General features: G+C 34.1%; 1 protein-coding gene across 9 annotated transcripts in view; it reads right to left on the bottom strand.

Moving 5' to 3' along the window:
* LOC119641410 (protein shank) overlaps positions 1-19,905 on the bottom strand; it is a 179,748-nt gene that overhangs the window by 56,714 nt on the left and 103,129 nt on the right. For 6 of the 9 annotated variants that reach the window (XM_038040050.1, XM_038040051.1, XM_038040049.1 and 3 more), the window contains one exon: positions 4,977-4,994. The exons of the other annotated variants lie outside the window; for them this stretch is intronic. In XM_038040050.1, the coding sequence (XP_037895978.1) occupies positions 4,977-4,994 (18 nt within the window). The remainder of the gene's footprint in view (positions 1-4,976; positions 4,995-19,905) is intronic. 9 annotated transcript variants of the gene reach the window in all.

Raw genomic sequence — 19,905 nt, 5'->3', positions numbered from 1 at the left:
TCAAAACTCAACTGTAACTAACCATTACGATCAAAGTTATAAATTTTTTATTATACGATAAAAATAATGACGATAACGGCGTCATAAAATTAGCATGAAAATCTTTGAATAAATAAAACTTTGTTGCCCTTCAACGACATTTAAACAGAATGAGAAAACAAGACTGACTATAAGAATAAGATAGAAACTCAACAATAACATTGAAAGTTTCTATCAAATAAAATTTGTGCTTCCATAATAATAATAACAGTGTAAACAGATTTATCTTGCAATGAATTTTCTTTTTCTTAAATGTGTCAGACGGAGAAATTTTGTATTGTTATTGTTGGAAAATTGAGAAATTTTTTTTATTTATTATCATCCAACTAAGTAAAGGCATGGAGTAGAAATCTTTCGCTCAGAATGCAAATTTAAACAATTTCACGAATGAATTATTGTTTCGTTCGTTTGTTCTTCTTCTTCTTCTTCTTCTTCTTCTTGTTATTATTATTTTGTTTTTATTTTTAATTCAAACCGGGCCTTAGTATTTATTTGCTATTGTGAGAGATTCCCTTATAAACATCAGCCGGAAGTAACTTATTGTGGGCGTCAATATGTAGCCATAAATGTACACACTTTTCTCGTTTATATGTTGCCCGTCCTTTTCTCTACACTTGCACGCCCATTCAGCTGTATGCGTTTGTATAGCAACACGAAACACTTCAGGGGCAAAAACTGTGCAAAAAATAAACAAATAAGAAAACTATTTTCGTATTTGGGCGAATCGCTGACACCCACCACCCAAAGAAAATGTTCATGCTTCATGGTCTCTATAAATACCATAAAGCTTTTTCTCTTAGGATTTACTTGGCGTGCGAATGGCTTTATCAAGTGCAAGTCTGATGGCTTGTTATCAACTGAGTTTATAAAGTTCGCGTTTCAACTTTTCAGGTAATCTACAGTGATTTTCCAAACGTTAAAGGCAGACGTAAACCATTACATTGACTGACTGTTACAGGCTGATAATCAGGCTGACTATTTAGTAGGACGAGATTTAGAGGTGCCTGTGTGAATGTTACAAATGCAATAGCAAAGTTAATTTACTCTTAAACTCTGCTTGGTGGATATAAAAATATCAGAAAACCCAATAACAATTGTTTGCTTGCAAATTAAATGGTGTTGTCAAGTGTTTGACTTTTTCGTATGCTTACACATACATATGATATTTAAAGCGAACATAGCAATTTACTTCTTTTTTTTTTAATTTTTATTTTTTTTTATTTGAACTGGTTTGTTGTTTACTTTTCCATTTATTTCTATATATTGTATTTTTATTACAATTTCGTTCACAACCACAGTAACAATTAAAAAAAAAAAAAACAAAAAAAAAAGAAAAGAACGTGATGATACGGTTCATGTGTCCATTATTAACATAACAAAAAAAAAAATAAAAATTTAGATTTTCATACACAATTGCATTCAGTTACGTTCGTCATTTATGAGTTTGTTTGATCCCAAACAAATGCAGCAATTATCTGAGTTTTTCTTTTTCTTTTTTTTTTTTTTTTTGTCCAGGTAAACATAATGTAAATAAAGTTAGTGCTAAGTATTGACGTGTGTGTGTATAGTAGAAACGATTACGTGTCACCTGGACGTTTGCAATGTGGGAGTGTTTGTATTTAACAATGACAAAAGTTGTTAAATTTTTTCAGATTTGCGCCGAGAGGGTTTATTCATTTTATCATTGTATAGGTGATGCCTGGAAGTATGCTTTAATCATTCTAAATGGATTTCCTGAGATCAAATTTTTTTACTAAAAATGTCATCAGCGTTTGGAACTTTAATAAATACGAAGCTAAAATCGAACATGATACCAACAATTAGTTTATCGAGCATAGTTATTACTTTTCTGGACAGAAAGGTACATTTTAGTCCAGAAAGTCCGGAATCATCTCTACTGACTTTAACAATCAGGGCAGACCCACATCTCATCTGCCAATACTGGGGCATATTTCAGTTACTGGTTTAATCGTGCGGAAATTGCTCTGGACTGACAGACTCCTTTTCTGACAAGCAGGTTATATTTAAATTTCAGTTTCCAAGTCGTCACTGCTTGGAAGCAAAATTATTGGCTTTGACGTAAGACTCTTTTCGAATCACATTAATTAAGCTGATGAGTGTCAACTTATTCGACTTAAGCCAGATATAGTCTTGTCTCTTGTCTTTCATTTTAAATATCAAACTGCGTTGTTGTTATTGTTGTTGTTATTATCGTTGATGATATCGTTGTTCAAGATTTACATTATTTCGATGCATAACGAAAAAAACGTACGCTTTTCAATGTCAAGGTCGTTTAAGCAATTTTTAACAATACGAATGCATAATAGCTTTGAAAATTATAGAAATTAATTTCAAAACGGGTTGATTTTTTTTATACGAATTTTTTTTCTGAGCATAATTTCAGTAATCTCGGGAAATTATTTCACTTTTTAAAACTACTCCGCGTTTACGGCATATTTATAATTATTTTAAGATCTGACCCGTAAACAAACGGTTTTTGTTTGCTTACAAAGTAACAGAGAAAAATGAGAAACGAAGAAAAGTAAAAAATGAACAAAAGGCTTATTGACTACCAAAAAGGGCAAGCAACTTGCCTGCTTTTATACTCTTTTTTGCGGGACTGTTATGTTTTTTTTTTTTTGTTCTTTTTTATGTTTTCACTTTTCAGTTTTTCACTGTTAGGCTGGGTAGCGCTGACATGAAGGCGGAACGGCACGGAAAGTTCTTATTGTTGGCCAATGCTAGGAATGATTTTCCGATAAAAAGTCTTTATCTTCAGTTTCTCAACTTAAGCTCTTATATAATCAATGTAGCCATTGACACCATAACTTGTACAGATTGACAGGGATTTTAAAATATGGAGAACTGGATGTAATACAAAAATTCAGGCTTTCTTTACATGCCTTGGTGTTATGGGAGTGTCATTAATTTTATAAGCTAATCAGCGTGTTTTTTTTTTTTTTTTTTGAGATTCCGAACTGTTCTCTAACAGCGTGAGCTAACAATTCATACATACATGTTAACACGTGGACATTAAGCGTGAAAATACCGTATGTGTCAGAAACGTAAGAAGCACGAAATAGCAATAAATGGAATGCCTAATATACTTCAAGCTCTCATCTTTCCTTAGACAAGAGCACCGAGAAATGTGCACTGTAATGATGATCTGATGATCATTGGATTTTTTACTTATATGATGAATACTTTCGGTTAATAGATATTAATTTTTGCTTTGTGAACGTAGAAACTTGCCTTAGTCGTCTTACTGTCTGCGTATTAGGTGTGTAAATAAATTCGATTTTATTTAAAATATGCTTTCCACAAAGCCTAACAATCGAAATACGCCCCATTGTCATCATCTGTAGTCCTTTGTCATGTATCGTGTAGCTTCTGAATGCCTTCGCAATGTCGCCATTTTCGCACACCTTCAACTTCTGTGAACCGCTAACCTACTACCTATGACTACATCGATCTGAATAAACGGTAATTGGAAGCCATCAAGCTTGGAGAATATGCCCTGTATGAAGGTGAAAACTCTTAGTCTAATCTGAAAATTATTTCCTCGAATGCTTTTGAGCGGACGTTGTCAAGAGGCAAAATTCTTTCTCTATTTGCTTTGCGCCTTTATGGTCTTTTTTCTCCAGCATTTCATTATAATTGATTAGTTGGTCTTGATATCGTTTACATGTAACTGTCTCACTAGGCTTTAGAGGTTTGTAGTAGGTCCCACCAAACACACAACATCACTTTCCTGGCATTTTTATGAGAAACGGATGTCCTGTGTCAACCCATACTATTCTTCATTTAGGATTGTTATATCGGATCCGTATTTTATTACATTTCGTAGAGCAGATGTCAACTCCCCGGTGTCTGTTCTCTTCGGTTAGTTAATGAGGAACACATTTGCCCAATTTACGTTGTCGAACTGAAATTTCTATTCGAGTTAGTCTTAATGGTGTTGCAAAGTCTTTTTGACTCTATGCTGGATTTTCGTCTGGTAAGCTTTGGGTTTCTGTAATGCAAACGCTTTTCGAGAAGATTCAGAAGCTTCAGAGCATTCACCGTTCCAAATAGTAAAGTTTTTTGCACGAAAACTCACAAAACCACTCGCTAACTGTTCTATCACTTACTGCACTGCCACCATGAGTTGGCTTTGTCATATCCGTAGTCTCAGGGGGATTTTTTCCCATGTTAAAAAGAGAATAACTTGCAATGGCATAAATGCTTTTTCTTCATAGTCAGCTCTTTAAACTTTGATGTATAATGAACGATAGCTTTTAAACAACTGAGACTTACATCGTTCGAACATCAATATCTGAATTTTCCGGAAAATGGCACGCGTCAGCCACGCTTTATAAAAAGCAATTAATTTCAGCCTAGCGAATATGTTTACACACCTATTAGGCGATAGTATGTAGTAGCGAAATTTTGTCAAACCCATTGTCAAAGAGAGAAACACTTTTTATTATATTATTTAATTGATTTTGCTATGGGGATTCGTAAAAGGAATCGATGCAGTTGGAATAAAAAGCATTGTAAAGCATTGTCAAAGTGCATTCGATTTTTGTATTTTTTAGCGGAAGTCATTTGGAAATTTCTAATCATTTTTAATCTCTTCCTCTATAAATGAGATTTGATCCACTTTCCAATTCATTAGTGCTTTTAAGGATATTTTGTGAAAATTGCTCGTACATTATATTTTAATTATGTTAATAAAATTTTAATAAGTGAACTAAAAATATGTAAATATTATCGACTTGTTATAAATCCCAAAAGTATGCATTAAATTTTTTCATTCGATGTAATTTTTGATATTTAGATTATTAGTAATAACTACTAGCAAAATGCAAAATTTATAATTGAAACTGATTGAAAATGTGTGCACATATATATATATATATGTATATATATAAATATATAAAATATTGAACACCAACCTTAAACCAAAAGGCCACCTGGGCATTTTTTTGTTTTGAAGTCGTGAGAGTGCATTAAGTATTAAATAATTCAGAAGAGCCATAATCGGGATAGAGGTGGAGCATTGGTGCGCGCGTAGAAGAAGAAGATATAGAGCGGTAGAGAGAGAGAGAGAGAGAGAGAGAGACAGGTATGATTACACATTTCAAAATGTACAAAACGGCAAATGTGAAATTTTGATGCAGCGTTAATACGTAGGCAACAGCAATGGCGGAAGCAGATCCATGCAAGTGTGCATTGCATGTAAACATATCCATGTTGTAAACATGTGTTTAATTAAATATAAATGTAATGAGTATAACAAGGTAGCGCCAGAACACGGCGTGGTTAATTGCATCGGTTGTTATTTAGGGTAAATAAACCAATCGTAACATCATCATAAATCATAAAAAGCAAAAAATAAGCGTAGACCACAGCAGCACCAGTACCGGCATCATTATCAATCATAAATGAGCATAATAAGTTTTGTAGGGTTGCCATCACACAATTCGTTCGTTCGTTCGTTCGTTCGTTCGGTATAGCACATCATATCAAATTTAATATTTCAATGATTAAGATAATTTTCATAATCCATACATGGAAGAGTTTGATGTTGGCGGGTATTTGTACGTATTGCAAAAAAAAGTCCTCAGGATGGATACGTAAATGTGTGTAAATGCATAAGAGATGTTATTATTATTGTTATTGTTGTACCAAAGTAACACAATCACGAATGTTTATTAACCGCAACATCATTGTATAGCATTGCGTATGTGTTGGTGGGCGGTGCAAAGTAAACAAACGGTTTACATTTTTCACATTTATTGTTGCAGTTTCGAGTCAGGAAGAAGAAAGGAGTTGCCAGATTGTTAAGCACACATATAACATATGCATAAGATATAGCATGAGAATAAAAGCATTCGTTCGAAATAATTTTTATTGCATACGCATGTAGATATTTTCCGTATCCATTTTTGCGGTAATTATTTTATAGATTTAATTATAATTACGCAAAGGTACCACCATCGTTTATATTGTTGTTATTGTTGTTGTTGATATTGTTGTTGATGTTGTTGTTGTTCATATTGCAGGCATTGTATGTATTATTGTTGGTGGCAGTGTTTGTTGGGCATCAGTTGAAAGAATGCCACGGCACGTACGTATCGTGTATGCATTCGTTATTGAAGTTAAAACAAATTGTGTGCGTGTGTTTGTAGTAATTGTTTTGATGTTTGCAATAAAAGCATGTGAGAGCGGAAAAAGCAGTAAATGAAAAGAAAGAGAAGAAGAAAGAAAGAAACAAAAGTAGGCAACAAATATTTTATTTAATTAATTTTGTAAATTTTAACCGATTTTTTATTATTTTTTTTATTTTATTTTCAATCTAAAGTAATTTAATGACTATTTAATATGCCCTTTAGTACTTTACTGAATGCAAACATGCTTCCATATATAGGTAGGTATGCGTGTATGCGGGGAACTCATTAAAAACTGAAAAAGCTTATACATGCATAACTTAATAAATTTTAGCTCATTTATAATGTTAATAAACAATTTTGAAAAAATTGCCTATCTACAGGCGGTCATAAATAATTAATTTCATTGCATTCTTATGGTTTAATTATATTATTATCTTTTTGTTTTTTTTTTTTTTTAATCAAGTCAGATGATTTATGAATTCAAGTACATTATGAACAGATTCCATCGATTTCTTCGAAAAAATCTTAAATCTATGATGCTTTTGGAAACTGAAAAGTATGTTCCAGAAAACTGTGCTCTGTGCCGAGTAGGCAAAGAGTCTCAACTAACGACATAATGGTCGCGAGTTCAAATCTCAAGTACGGCAAAGTTTTCAACAAAGCCGATAGCCTTAAAAGCTGGTACTTTAAGATTTTAATCTTAGAATTTATTCTCTATTTCTACTTATTCTCTAAATTAATTATAATAATGATAATAATATTCTAAACTTATTAATTATTTTGAAATTTCGTTGGCAGTGCTTGCGTGATTTCCAGAATGTAGAACAATCTTTCGAAATTTTCTATTTGGTCAATTAAAAGTTCGGCATTGTTGTAAGAGAAATATATGATTCTTGTTGTCCCCTAACAAGTTAGATTAGGAAATGTCGCGATGGAGTAACTTAAAGTTTGTTTTCACAAGTGACAATTTCGCTCTGGACCTTATTATGATGAGGGCAAAAAAAAAAAAAAAAAAACTATAGTTATTTTATGTAACGTAAAAAATAACAATTATTTGCTTGCTGTAACTAAGACGGACGCGATGATTGTTGAGAGTTAATTGAATTATTTTAATTGATATTTTAATGATGCCTGGAATGTCCCGAGTGCAACCTTGTCGATTGCTGAGAACAACATCCTTTACTGGTTTCTTATCGGTGTTTAAGGTCACAAAGCCTCGAGGGAACGCCTTTGTAACCTTTGTTCCACTACATCATTCTTAATATGTTCTGTTTAAGGTATTAAAGCTTCCAAAGACCGCCTTTAAGTACTCCTACTTTTTAGCCTTTGTTCCCCTTTGTTCCTCTACATCATTCTTAATATTTTCCCTTTAAGGTCTCCAAGCCTCGAGGGAACGCCTTTAAGTGCTCCTACTTTGTAACCTTTGTTCCACTACATCATTCTTAATACGTTCTGTTTAAGGTATTAAAGCTTCCAAAGACCGCCTTTAAGTGCTCCTACTTTTTAACCTTTGTTCGTCTACATGGTTCCCTTTAAGGTCTTAAAGCCTCGGGAGACCGCCTTTAAGTGCTCCTACTTTTTAACCTGTGTTCCACTACATAATTGTTAATATTTCCCCTCTGAGGTCTGAAAGTCTCGAGACACCGCCTTTGAGTGATCCTACTTCTTAACCTTTATTCCATAACCTACATGGAACTTCGTGGAATTTCCGTCAGATGTTAATAACGGTTCTATGTAACCAGCAAAGTTTTCATTCATATTCGAAAAATTATTCTTACTTCTTGAGCACAATAGTGTATCTTTTAACAATTAATTAATCGCAAATTAAATATGTTTAATGAAATTTTGTTCATTTGATTGCGCAAACGGAATATTGCTTTCAAATGAAATGGAAAATAAATACAAAATTTTGTTAAGCCACTTTTCTATCGAAATTGCAATCTTTTAAGGCCTTAATGATTACAAATAAATTTCGAGTGCAAAGTGTTTGTTTATATATGTTAATAACGTGCACTAATGTTTCAGAAACTTTTTCTTGAACTGAACATCTGCTGAGCAGCTAGTGATGAAGACGTAGCAGTCTTTTAACAAGTAAATCCACTGCTATGAGTTTTATTTCCATAGACATTTTCAAAGCAAACCTTCATTTTGTATGAAACGAAAAATGAAAGTCAAAGTCTCTTTTCATTTCATTTACAAGTTAGACTGATTTATAAAGCAATTAAGTAATTATATCAATCGATGAAAAAGCTTTTTTGCAGGGTGACGATGTGCTATGGCTTATTACTTGACGTGGAGAGCGATCACGGTTTTTATATCGTAGATGATTGCGAGATGTAATAACGATCGGGTCTATTTCGTTGGCTTCACTTGCGCAGTACTTGCTGCAAGTCTAATTACCTGCTTACCATATATTGCTCTTAGCGCATTAGTGTGCCCAGTTTTTTCGTAACTGTGGCAGTTCTTTGAAATGTTTTTTTTTTATATGAAAGGCTCATCTCAGCCATTGCAACTTGAGCAAGTTTCCTATTAAAAGCATTTCAGCGTAATAATCTTAAAACGAAAGCCCTTAAGTACAGTAAATAACAATCTTAATGTCTTTAAATGGAATTTAATGACACCCCGACCAACACATCATCATCATCTCCCGCCAACTGTTATATTTGCACAATTGCATTAAAAGTACTTAAAAGCCCTATGATGACAGTCATATAGTTTATGGTGGCGAGAAACCGAACAGCAGTAACAATGACAGCGATTGCAATAGCAATTGTGAAATTTATTGTTTTCACTGAAATTGAACAGATTGACCTTAAGAAACCAACCAAACAACATCAACAGTGCGAAGCCACTGGAAAAGAATACATATGTATATATATGTATATATATGTATATATGTATAAAGTGTGTGAAATATAAGAGAGATAAAAAAGTAAACAATAGCAACAAGAAAGTCCGTAAATGAAGGCAACCAAATATGCTTAAAAAAAAAGTTGGAGAAAAAGCGCAAAAGAAGGAAACAAAAAATGAAACTAAAGCTCTTGACAGAAAATTGACATAACATTTTAAGGTATTAGAAAAAATATTTTGAAATTTCTGTTTAAAACATAAAAAAAAAAAAAGCCAACACTAACTGAAATATAAGCAGAGATTATAGAGAGAGAGAAAGAAAGAGAGGGAGTGAGACGGAGAAAGAAAGAAAGACGTATAGACTTTGCATATGGTGTTAAATTACAAATGACGTATTTAGGACAGAAATAATGAAGAAATAAATTTTCTTTAAACACAACAAGTAAGAAAATTAAAGTCGGTCATGACCGAATCTTGTATACCCAACACAAAAAAAAAGTAAAAGAACTAAATTTTCATGCCCTACAGTATGGAGTGGGCGTGGCCTATTTTTGATATTTTCAAAATAAAAGTTTTTGTGATATAGGCGTGTGGGCGTTGTAGATGTGTCCTTGAAAAAATTTCAAGCCTTTCCAAATGCTTTTCCAAATTTGTAGGCGGAAGCTTGATTTTTGCTAGCGGGAGAATTTTCACCACAAATACTACGCAGCTGCGCAGACAGATGGACAAACGCACACGCGGACATGTTTACATGCATTCTAAATTTGAAACCGGCCAAGAAGTTATATACCTAATGTAGCTTTTGAAGCTTGTTTCTGCGCCTGATAAAGGTATTGAAAAAAGCATTTTTTTAAACGCTATAATATTGGGTAAGAGTGGTCAATTTTTTCCATTTTTGCACAGATGCTACAGCATCGCCCAGAGCATATGCCTTCAAATGCTTGTACATTTATCTGCTGCAGTTTACGATTAATGAACAAAAAATAATTATTTTATTTTTTTGGACAAACAAAGGTGTTCTCAGTTTGTGGTGGACTATGGCATGTCCTTCGAGCAATTGTGGGGCAATTTTGATTATGCAGCAGTTTGTGGTGGACTATGGCATGTCCTTCGAGCAATTGTGGGGCAATTTTGATTATGCAGCAGTGTTTCAGTTTTGCGGTCGGGAGAATGTTTAAAATAGACATTAGACCGTCAGACAGAGGGACATGCTTAAATCGACTTAGAATTTGTGCCGATCACGAATATGTATACTTTGTAGAGGCTCTAAAGATTCCTTCTGGGCGTTGCAAACGTTTCGACAAGCCGAGTATGTCCCTCATCCTTCGGTGATGGGTATAAAAATGTGCAGTTGTGAGCTATATTCGGCTTATGGCGCATTCTAGACGCTCATCATGTATGGGAAGTATAATCAAACTGATCGGTAAACGCTTATTGCCGCAGTGTCAGTAGACTGAGATTCACTCATAAGCATAATGTTCTTGAGACAGCGATATACGGTATACATGTATCAAGTTTCTGCTAGAATTGCAAAAAATTTCTCAAAATTTATTCTCAAGATTTACTTTGGTTTATTCATAAAGCTTGTGTGTTTGCGAGCACACCTAGTCTGAATATTTGGCACTCGATTGTAGTTGTGTGCGTCTCATCGTTTCATGAATTTCATCATTTCTGAGAAATTGGATCGTAGGAACATTGTTAAATCGTCCTTCACTGTGTTCGTTACCAAATGTGTAATTTTTGCTGGCCCTGGTAAACAACATTGCAAGTCAAATATACTATGTGTGCTCTAACCCAATGGAAAAAAAAAGATTTTTCAAATCCAAATTTTTTTGAAGTTTCTTCCTGTTTGCCATTATCTACCAAGGCCTCTGTAGAATCGAAAGCAGGAAAATTTAGATAGATTAGGTTGAGATACGAGAAAGCGTCCTTCCACACTAGTTTAAGGGACGCCGCAAGAATAACATCGCCTTTCGGTTAAGCAAAACAATTTCAGTTCGGCAAGGAATGCGTTGCTTATATGGATGTAAATCGGATTCCATCGCATTGGCTTCGCTTGTATTACTTTTTCACAAGTACACCGATAAAATTGACACAACTTCGCATGCGGTGATGAATGTTAAAATGAAAGAGAAAAGTCTGTTGAGCGAGCGGCTTTAAAAATGTTTTCTTTTTTGTTGCTGTCGTTGTTGTCGTTGTTGTTGTACGTTATTATAGAGTAACTTAATTGGCATTAAAGAAAACAAGAATTAAATGGAAAACATGCGAGTGATCAAAAGCAACAAATTGCTTTTATTCATACTTCGTTTCGATTTTTAACAACATATTCGCATATGCGTCTCTGAACAAGTGCCTGATGTTTTATCAGCGCTAGCCACTAACGTTACTGGTATGATAAAAACACTTAAACGATTAACATCAAGCGAAACAATTTTAAGCTTTTAATCATGTGTATGATGAATAAATTTGATTTATTTACTTATTTCTCTCTTTTTAAGTCAATAAAGAAACTCAGAGAGGACACATCACACAATTTACAAACTCTATAAGCGTATTCTCGTGCACGTGCATACAACTCCCTCTTAAAAATCTGAATAAATATCAAACTGTGTCGGTTCTGTGACAGCGACACAGCAAAAAATATATATTTGGTTGTGGTCACGCACCTGAGGTCAGTTTAGCAAAGAAAGGTATGACAAATATGTGTTGCTTATATACGTGCGTGCGTATATATATATATGTGGTTACGGATGTACATATTTTGCGATTAAAACGAGGTGGGGAGAAAAAGTTAAATTAACTTGAAACTTGTCCGCAGCTTTAATTTGACACACAATAAATAATTTATTTATCGAAAATTATTTTGGTAACAACTTAATTAGAGCGTGCACAGAGGTGAACAAAGGTCAATTGAGATGACCGCTTTTTAAAGCGGTTTATCAAAATAATAAGCCTTTCTATAATAAAATCATTTTTGAATGTTTGCAGTTATCCTGAGCCAATGCGACTTTGGTTGTTACCTTCAGAACGCGTAAAAAGTTGAAAATGGAATTGAAAAGTGTTGGATTTTAAGTCGCATATAGAAACAATTTTAGCTAAACTGACTTGGCCTTTCTATGCTCATCACCGCGACAGATGAAAAGTATATTTATTTCGTCAAAGCGTTTGCAATGCCTAGCAGGTAGCTTAAGAGCCTCCAGAAAGGATGTATATTCTTGATAAGCATCAAAATCTGACTGAATGTACGCATGTCTGTCTGTCAGTCCTGTGCTGTAAACATCCCCCTGACCGCAAAACTAATGCTATCAAATTTAGCAGAGACACGGGTAATTCTTACACGCAGATGGATATTGAAAATGGGCCAAGTCGTTTGAAGGACACGCCCACAGTACCACGTAAGCTGAGAAGACCTCGGCTTTTCAAAAGGATTAAAAAGTTGCTTTCGTGTCTATTGCTCATGAACTATAGCAAATACATGTACAAAAACTTAAATGCATACTCTATGGGTGACGCCGTAGGACCTGTACAAGAATGGGAAAAATTGACTACATCCACCCAATAAAACAGTGTATTAAATTTAATTTTTTTTTTTCAATATCTTTAAAAGGCGTAGAAAGACAGAGAACAGTGGTGCTCCCAGCTTACGTAGCTTTGTGGGCATATCCCTCGACCTATTCGGCCCATTTTCAATACCAAGTTGCGGCCAAGAACTTCAAATGTTTCTGTCAAGTTTCTTGTGAATAGCTTCATTTTTGCGGCAAGGAGAATATTTAGACATTACACAGACGGACAGACGGACAGACAGACAGACATGCTTACAGCGCTTTAGAATTTCATGTTGATCAAGAATATAAATGCTTTGAGGAGTCTATGATGCTTGCGGCTGGGCGTTGCAAACATTTTGACAAAATGGATAAACCCCTCATCCTACGGTGACGGATATAAAAACATTTTATATGATAATTTAAGATGACGGCGGGCATAGAACAGCTATAATTTTCTTGCTTGTTTTTTTTTATTTAACAGCTTTATTTATAACAAATAAATCTCACACTGTTATAAGCGTTGACATTAACTTGAAATTGTTTCATTATTTATGACAAGTTTATTCCGTTTGATTTGTCAATTTTTGCTGTAGCCTTTAAAAGGGAGAATCATACGCCAGAAGCATACAATACAATAGTCCGCTTTTTCGATGTGCATGAGTCGTGTGTATATATATACGTGCATGCATACTTTTCCCCCTTTAAATTTCCTTTTTATTCTTTTTTGTGTAAATGTCAGGTTCGTTTTCTATTCTTCAATACTTTTTGGCCTCTTCTATGTTATTCACTTTTTTTCTGTTCGACTTGTTATTCTTGAACTTCGTCTTTAACAGTATTTGATGTTTTTTTTTTTTTTTTTTTTTTTTTTTCTTTTTGTGTTTTTTGAAAAAAAAATTTTTTCCAAAAATTTTTTTTTCCGTTCTCTTGGATGTTTATCTTCATTTGGAATAAGTCACGAAATGCATTTAATTTTTTCATTTCTTGTTTCCTGCATTTTTGACTTCAGTTCAACTTTTCAATATGTTTTTAAAGTCAAAAGAAAACTTTAGTTTTATTTCTTTTTTTTTTTTGCCTTTTTTAGAGCCGCAAAATTAAAAAAGTTTGGGAAAACTGTGTTAGAATATAAAATTAAATTTTTCTCTTTTTCTCTTAGATGTCCTTTCGATCACAAACGTTACACGACAGTTGATTTCGGGAAGTGCGCGCATTAGTGCTCCTGTTAAACATCTATCTGTCCGCAAACTCATCGGTCATCGGGAGAGTGTTATGCATATTTAATGTACAAGATTCAAATTTGTTGTAAATGTAGACTAAATATAGATAAGCATACTGAGTGTGATTTCCTTGATAAGTAAAAAAATGGGTATTTTACTGATGTTCTTCGTTCTTTCTTTTCTCTCTCTTCTATTTGTTGCTTCTTATCTAATTAGATAGCGGAGTAGCTATGGTGGCAATGCCAAGCTATGCTTTCAAGGGCTACTTTTACACTCTACACCAGTGGTAATGCAAAACTCAACTAAGTTATGTAACATTCAGAAGGAATCAACATACATACAGATTTGTACTATGCTAACGGATTCCGAATTATCCTTTACATCTGGTTGTCTGTCTATCTGTCTGATGTAATTTTGTGCTTTACCTACAGGTCGCGATTTTTGAGATATCGCTTTTTCGCTTCTATTTGTTTCAAGGGTGCGAGCACTAGTTGTTCTCTTCACCCTATACCACTGCTAATGCAAACCAAATTAAATTATGTAGCACTCAGAAGGAAGTATCATAGACAGAGCTTTTTTACTATACCGAGCACCATCAACAAATTAAGGCATATAATTACAACACACGAGGGAAAAATTAAAATGTTATGGGTACCAAGTCACATCGGTTTATTGGGAAATGAGCAGGCTGATCAAGCGGCAAAGGATGCTGCTTCTACTCCTCTAATTATGGATGATGTCATGGAAAAGTAGGATCTTGAAAGATATATTGGAAGAAAAGTTAAAGAGAATATTACAAAAGAAAATCTTCAATACCATCATCAACACTACTCTTCCATTAACCCTCAATTAATTCCACCTTTATATCCAACAAGTGTTGAGAAAACCAAGATCGAAACATTTTCGAGAGTTCGCCTTGGTCATACAATTGCAGCTCACCAATGGATCCTGAAGAAGTCTTCTTCCCCAATCTGCTGTTGTGGACAAACTCTTACCTCAACTTTTCCTTGGCTAGAAGTATTGCATTTGGAACGATTAACCCTTTGAACATTCTACAATCAGCTCCAGAACAGAATATCAATTCAATATTTTACTTTATTAATACTACTAAGCTCATTATCTAATGTCCATTTATTTAAATTATAGCCGATAGCCTGTGTTGCTAGTGCTCAATGTCTTTTTTTAGTCTAAGAATTTATTTCATTAGTCTAAAATTATAATAATAATAATAAGAGTAATAATACTGTACCGATGGATCCAGAATTATCATATTTATCTGGTTGTCGGTCTATCTGCCTGAAGTAATCTTTTGCTCTATCTAGGAATCGATTAAACTGGTAGCTGGTAAACTGATGTACTTCATCTCAAGGGCGAGTTCTCTTCAAAATGGAGTTAAACGTATCACTTTTGCGACCGCACTCCTTACAATTTCTTATCTTGAATAATTTCTTATATGAAAAAAAAAAAAATGGTTTTTAACCGTTGAGTAATAATGCCAAGGTATGCTACGTTGATATCGATTGCATGGACTAATGGTTTTGAACTCCCTTGCGTAAAATGATTCTTACAATAACTAAGTTTTCTTTTGGGAAGACGAGATCATTTTTAATGGTTTATGATTCCCCTGAAAGACAAAGGCGTAAGAAATGCCGATATATATATATATACATATAGATGTAGCCGGAAGTCGATAGATGCATGTCTGATCAATGAATATATTATGCCTTCAGTGATTGAGTATTCAGGGTAGGTGGGAGCTTCTTAGATGCTAGGCTATGCTGTAAGTCTCGCCCGATCATAGTGCTTTTTATTGTTTGTATTTATGTCTACCCAAAAATTTGGTACATATATACAAAGATGTTAGCATTGTTCAGAGATAGGGATTGTAATCTATGTTGTTTTACAGAAGCGCCTACCATATGTTCATGATAATATTGTGAAGCGACTGATGGAAGAATTATGTTACCACAAGAAAAGAGATTAAAAATGATTGCGGCATTTAGTCTTGTGTGAAATAATTTGGGCACATTTTTTTCCTGTTAAACGCAATATGCCGAGACTACAAATCTGGTTTTATATAATTTATAATAACCTAAGAAAGATTTGGTGGGTGTAAGCACAAATACTGCTGTACAGTAAAGTTTTTGTGAAATGTGGATGAGTGCCTAAGTCAATTATAGATACAAATCAAATATAATAAAAATACAAAGACAATAAAAAAAAAGTAAAAGTACATCGATTTGGCAGCATTCCAATTTCCAATGTTGCCAAAGCGATTATTAATTTGGCACAAAAGTAGAAAGGTAAACACAAGAATTTCAAGACGCTTAGTTGACTTGCATATTTTTTATATGACGAAATCGTAACTCTTTACGTGGGCTTAGTTCATATATCATGCGTGGAATTATGGACATCATCCTTAGTGTACTTTTGCATTTGAAATTTACAACTTGACGTCATATGCTCTTATTAAAAAAGTAAAATTATCTACAGGATGTGGAAAAATTATATAAAGCTCCAAGCGGCGATAGTTGCTACTCATTGGTTTTCGCAAATATAAGAAACAAAATTTCGATTGTGGCAGCATCAAGAATATTTTTGATCGCTAAAAGGATGGCATCATTTTAAATACTTCATCTTTTCAGCTTTGAATCACATTAAGAATCCTGGCGGTTGATTCACATCCACTTTCGAGCTTTATGTGCTACGTGACACCAAACTAAGAAAGAGCGTAGAATACCAGAAGATAATATGCTGCTTGAGCGATGTTATAACAATTTCAATTTCGGAACCAATAGTGCCACTAGGTCATTCGGTCGTCGAGCTCGAAGTCTTATGATATTAAATAAGAGAGACAATGTACGGATTATGAATCGTTAATCATAACTAGTGACAGTTTGAACAAGCAATATGTGATGGATGCAGGGGTTCTAATGTCTTCTTAACGGGTTTTGTAAAGGTCGATCGAGGATTCCGAAGTTGCAAGAAAAGTTTACTGACATCTAATTTCTTTACTTGCGAGTCACTGGAATAACCTTTAAATGTCTGGGAGTCGCTTATCAAATAATGACTCTAATGGACCGCATACGCGATTCTTTTATCGCACGAAAGTCACCTCTACCCATGCACCACAGCTGACACGGTTAGCAATAGATGACTTTTGGCAGCACTTTTCTTCCAAACCAAATATGGAATGCCTTGGCATGTGCCAGGGTTTAATTCGACAACATTGAGAACACAAGCGAACTGGGTTATTCCAATGGCTTTACAAAAGATAATATTTTGACCAGGTATTATCTACAGACAATCATCTGAGGTAAGTTGATTCATTCTTATATGTATAGTTCGACTTCTTCAGCGACTGCAATCGCAATATACTCATAAACCTGATTTGGGGAACTAACAAGTGTTGATGGATGTCAGAAACTTAGCTTTTTTGTTTGCTTTAAAAACGTTATCCAACTTTTATGTTTCGTTATAATTTAATAGAAACACTTTGTATGTGAAAAGCCTTATGTTGTTTGTGCATGAGAAACAAACACGTACTCAATTAGAAAATTATGAAGAGAGAAGATTAAGTTAAAATAATATAAAGTGAGATACAAAGAAAAGCAAAAATTATTGCTATATGTTCAAAACGAATTGCTGATGCCCTGCGAACTGTAGAACAAGATTCTTATGTGGTTACGCAAATTCTCATGCAACCGTAACGAAAATTGGTCCCATATGCAATTCATTCCTTTCTTACGTAGCAGTTGGGTGTCATCCGACGAACTTTTATGTCATTTAATATATTAGGGAACCATAAATCGCTCAGCTTTAGACGCATTTGTGGTATAATTGAAATTTAATTGAAAAATCTCTACAAATGGAAAAATGCAAAGTAAACAAAAAACTGAAGCTTATTGTGGTCAACCGCAGATAGACAAACAGGCACAATGGCACGTATTTGAACATATATTTATATACATTTATATATAAATATATATATATATATATATAATATACCCAGAGAGAGAAAGAAAGAAAGAAAAAAGAGAGAGAGAGAGAGAGAGATAAATGTAAAGAACTACTACTACTATTTTTCGTTGAGACAACGCCATGCGTAATGGCTATTGTAGTTGTGTCACAGCAACACAAATAACTGCCCATTAAACAGAGACCTATGCAAGTTTAACCACCTACGGTCATCAAGTAAATGAAATAACACAACAACAACAATAAAAACAACAACAGCCGCAGTAACAATGACATTACAAATTTACAAAACCACAGACAAAATTATCTGCAATTTTTTGTTGTTGTAATAGTTTTGTTATACCGCCTGTAACAATAAGAAAACTGTACAGAAGAGCTTAAGGCTCCCTCTTCTGTTGAAATTCTTAAGAGTTTTGAAAATGAAATAAACTACAATCGAGAATGTGCGATAGATAGGTCGACCTCAGCAAACGTATTTACAAAGACAAACTGAAAACTTCAAGAATTTTTATCATTCATCTACAGTGGCTATCCATTTTAAATATAATTCAAATAATTAGACCAAAAAGAAACGAAAGTGTGTTAAGATTTGCGGCATTTTTTTGCTTATTACGATGGAATCAAATCAAATAACATTTTTATTATTATTAAAGTGAGATGAGAGCCCTAGAATGATTCCGAATAGAATTTTTTTTTTATTATAAATAGTTTTCAATGTTCATCGCAATACGTTGAATATAGTAAAAGGAAATTTCAAAGTAAATAAAAGGTAGCGTCGTACCGGCGTTTCGGAAAAGCATGGCAAACTTCATCTGATCAACTGATTGACTGCTGTGTTACTAACATTTGATTTTGCAAGGAACAACAATTCATAAAGAAAAAGAAAAATTCATATAAAAAGAATTCAACTCAGCAATTATTTCATATAAATTTTATTAACCCATAGGGGGCGGCATATTCGATTTTAGTTTTACAAACGTTCTTTACACTGGTTTCGCAATATCTAAATAGTATGTAAATCTCCTGACCATTTTCTGTTTGTCTGTCCGAATGTTGCCACTTCGCAAAGAGTCTATATGTGGTCTTCGCAATTTTGTTATCGACAATACATATAAAACAGTCAAACTATAAATCTACTCCTTTCCAACTTCTTTCACTTTCGTCACTTTGCAACTCTTTCATAAGACACTTCCATACACTTGTACTCTCCATCACTTCTCGCACAACGAAATTCACTCGGAGCTGTGTTATCTTGTAAACTTTTGAAAGAAGAAGAATCCCAGAATAATTCGCTTCTAAAGTCGAGAAAACAAGAAAATTAGCTTGAAGCTACCGTAAGATAATATTGACTCTAGTTAAGTGGCGGGCGGAGGACATACAAATGAGTTTTGTATTGATTAATTTTTCATTTTTTGACATATTACGAAGTTTTGTTTAGCTTGGAGAAGCTTACCGAACCCATAAAGAGAGAGCAAAGAAATTTTACTATCGTTGATACGGATTCGCTTTACCTGTATCTTGATTTCTTGGGCTTCGGGCTATGGTAATGCATCCATTGTTTTTTCAAACAGAGCAGGCAAGAAAAAGTTTCTTACAGATATGTTTTCTTCCATACAAAGCTCCGTTCAATTAAAGCTTCTTTACATATCCTATAGTCCTGATGAACAGTACTTGGCATAGTTTCTTGGAAGCTTGTGTAAGACAAACTGTGGACGGAAAAGAAGTCAAATACAAAGTGAGTGAAAGTAAAGTGCAAAGAGAATTGAATACAAATCACGACAATTGATGCACGACGGAAGCGATGCAATATCGGAAACACAAGAAATCGTGGTGCAAGTCAGTGAAATCATTGAGGGTAATCATTGAGTTGCTGAAAGACGCTACTTACAAATAAAAAGCCCGTATGGGTTGATTATGCAATCTGACGATGTTCGATCTCAGATATATAGCAAAAACCATGCAGGATATTGCACATATGTTTAGCAAATCTCCCCGCCTTCCGATTAATACTCGTTCCGACCGATGACTTGCTGGACGCCCAAGGAACGCCCTCATTTATAAATTGATAACCTAATAATTTTTTTACTAAAATATCCTCGAAAAGCTACTTTCCCTTCCGGCAAG

This window comes from Glossina fuscipes, unplaced genomic scaffold, assembly GCF_014805625.2.
Source record: "Glossina fuscipes isolate IAEA_lab_2018 unplaced genomic scaffold, Yale_Gfus_2 148, whole genome shotgun sequence".
Taxonomy (NCBI): domain Eukaryota; kingdom Metazoa; phylum Arthropoda; class Insecta; order Diptera; family Glossinidae; genus Glossina; species Glossina fuscipes.
Note: the sequence above shows the minus strand (reverse complement) of the source record. Positions and strands in the feature narration are given on the sequence as shown.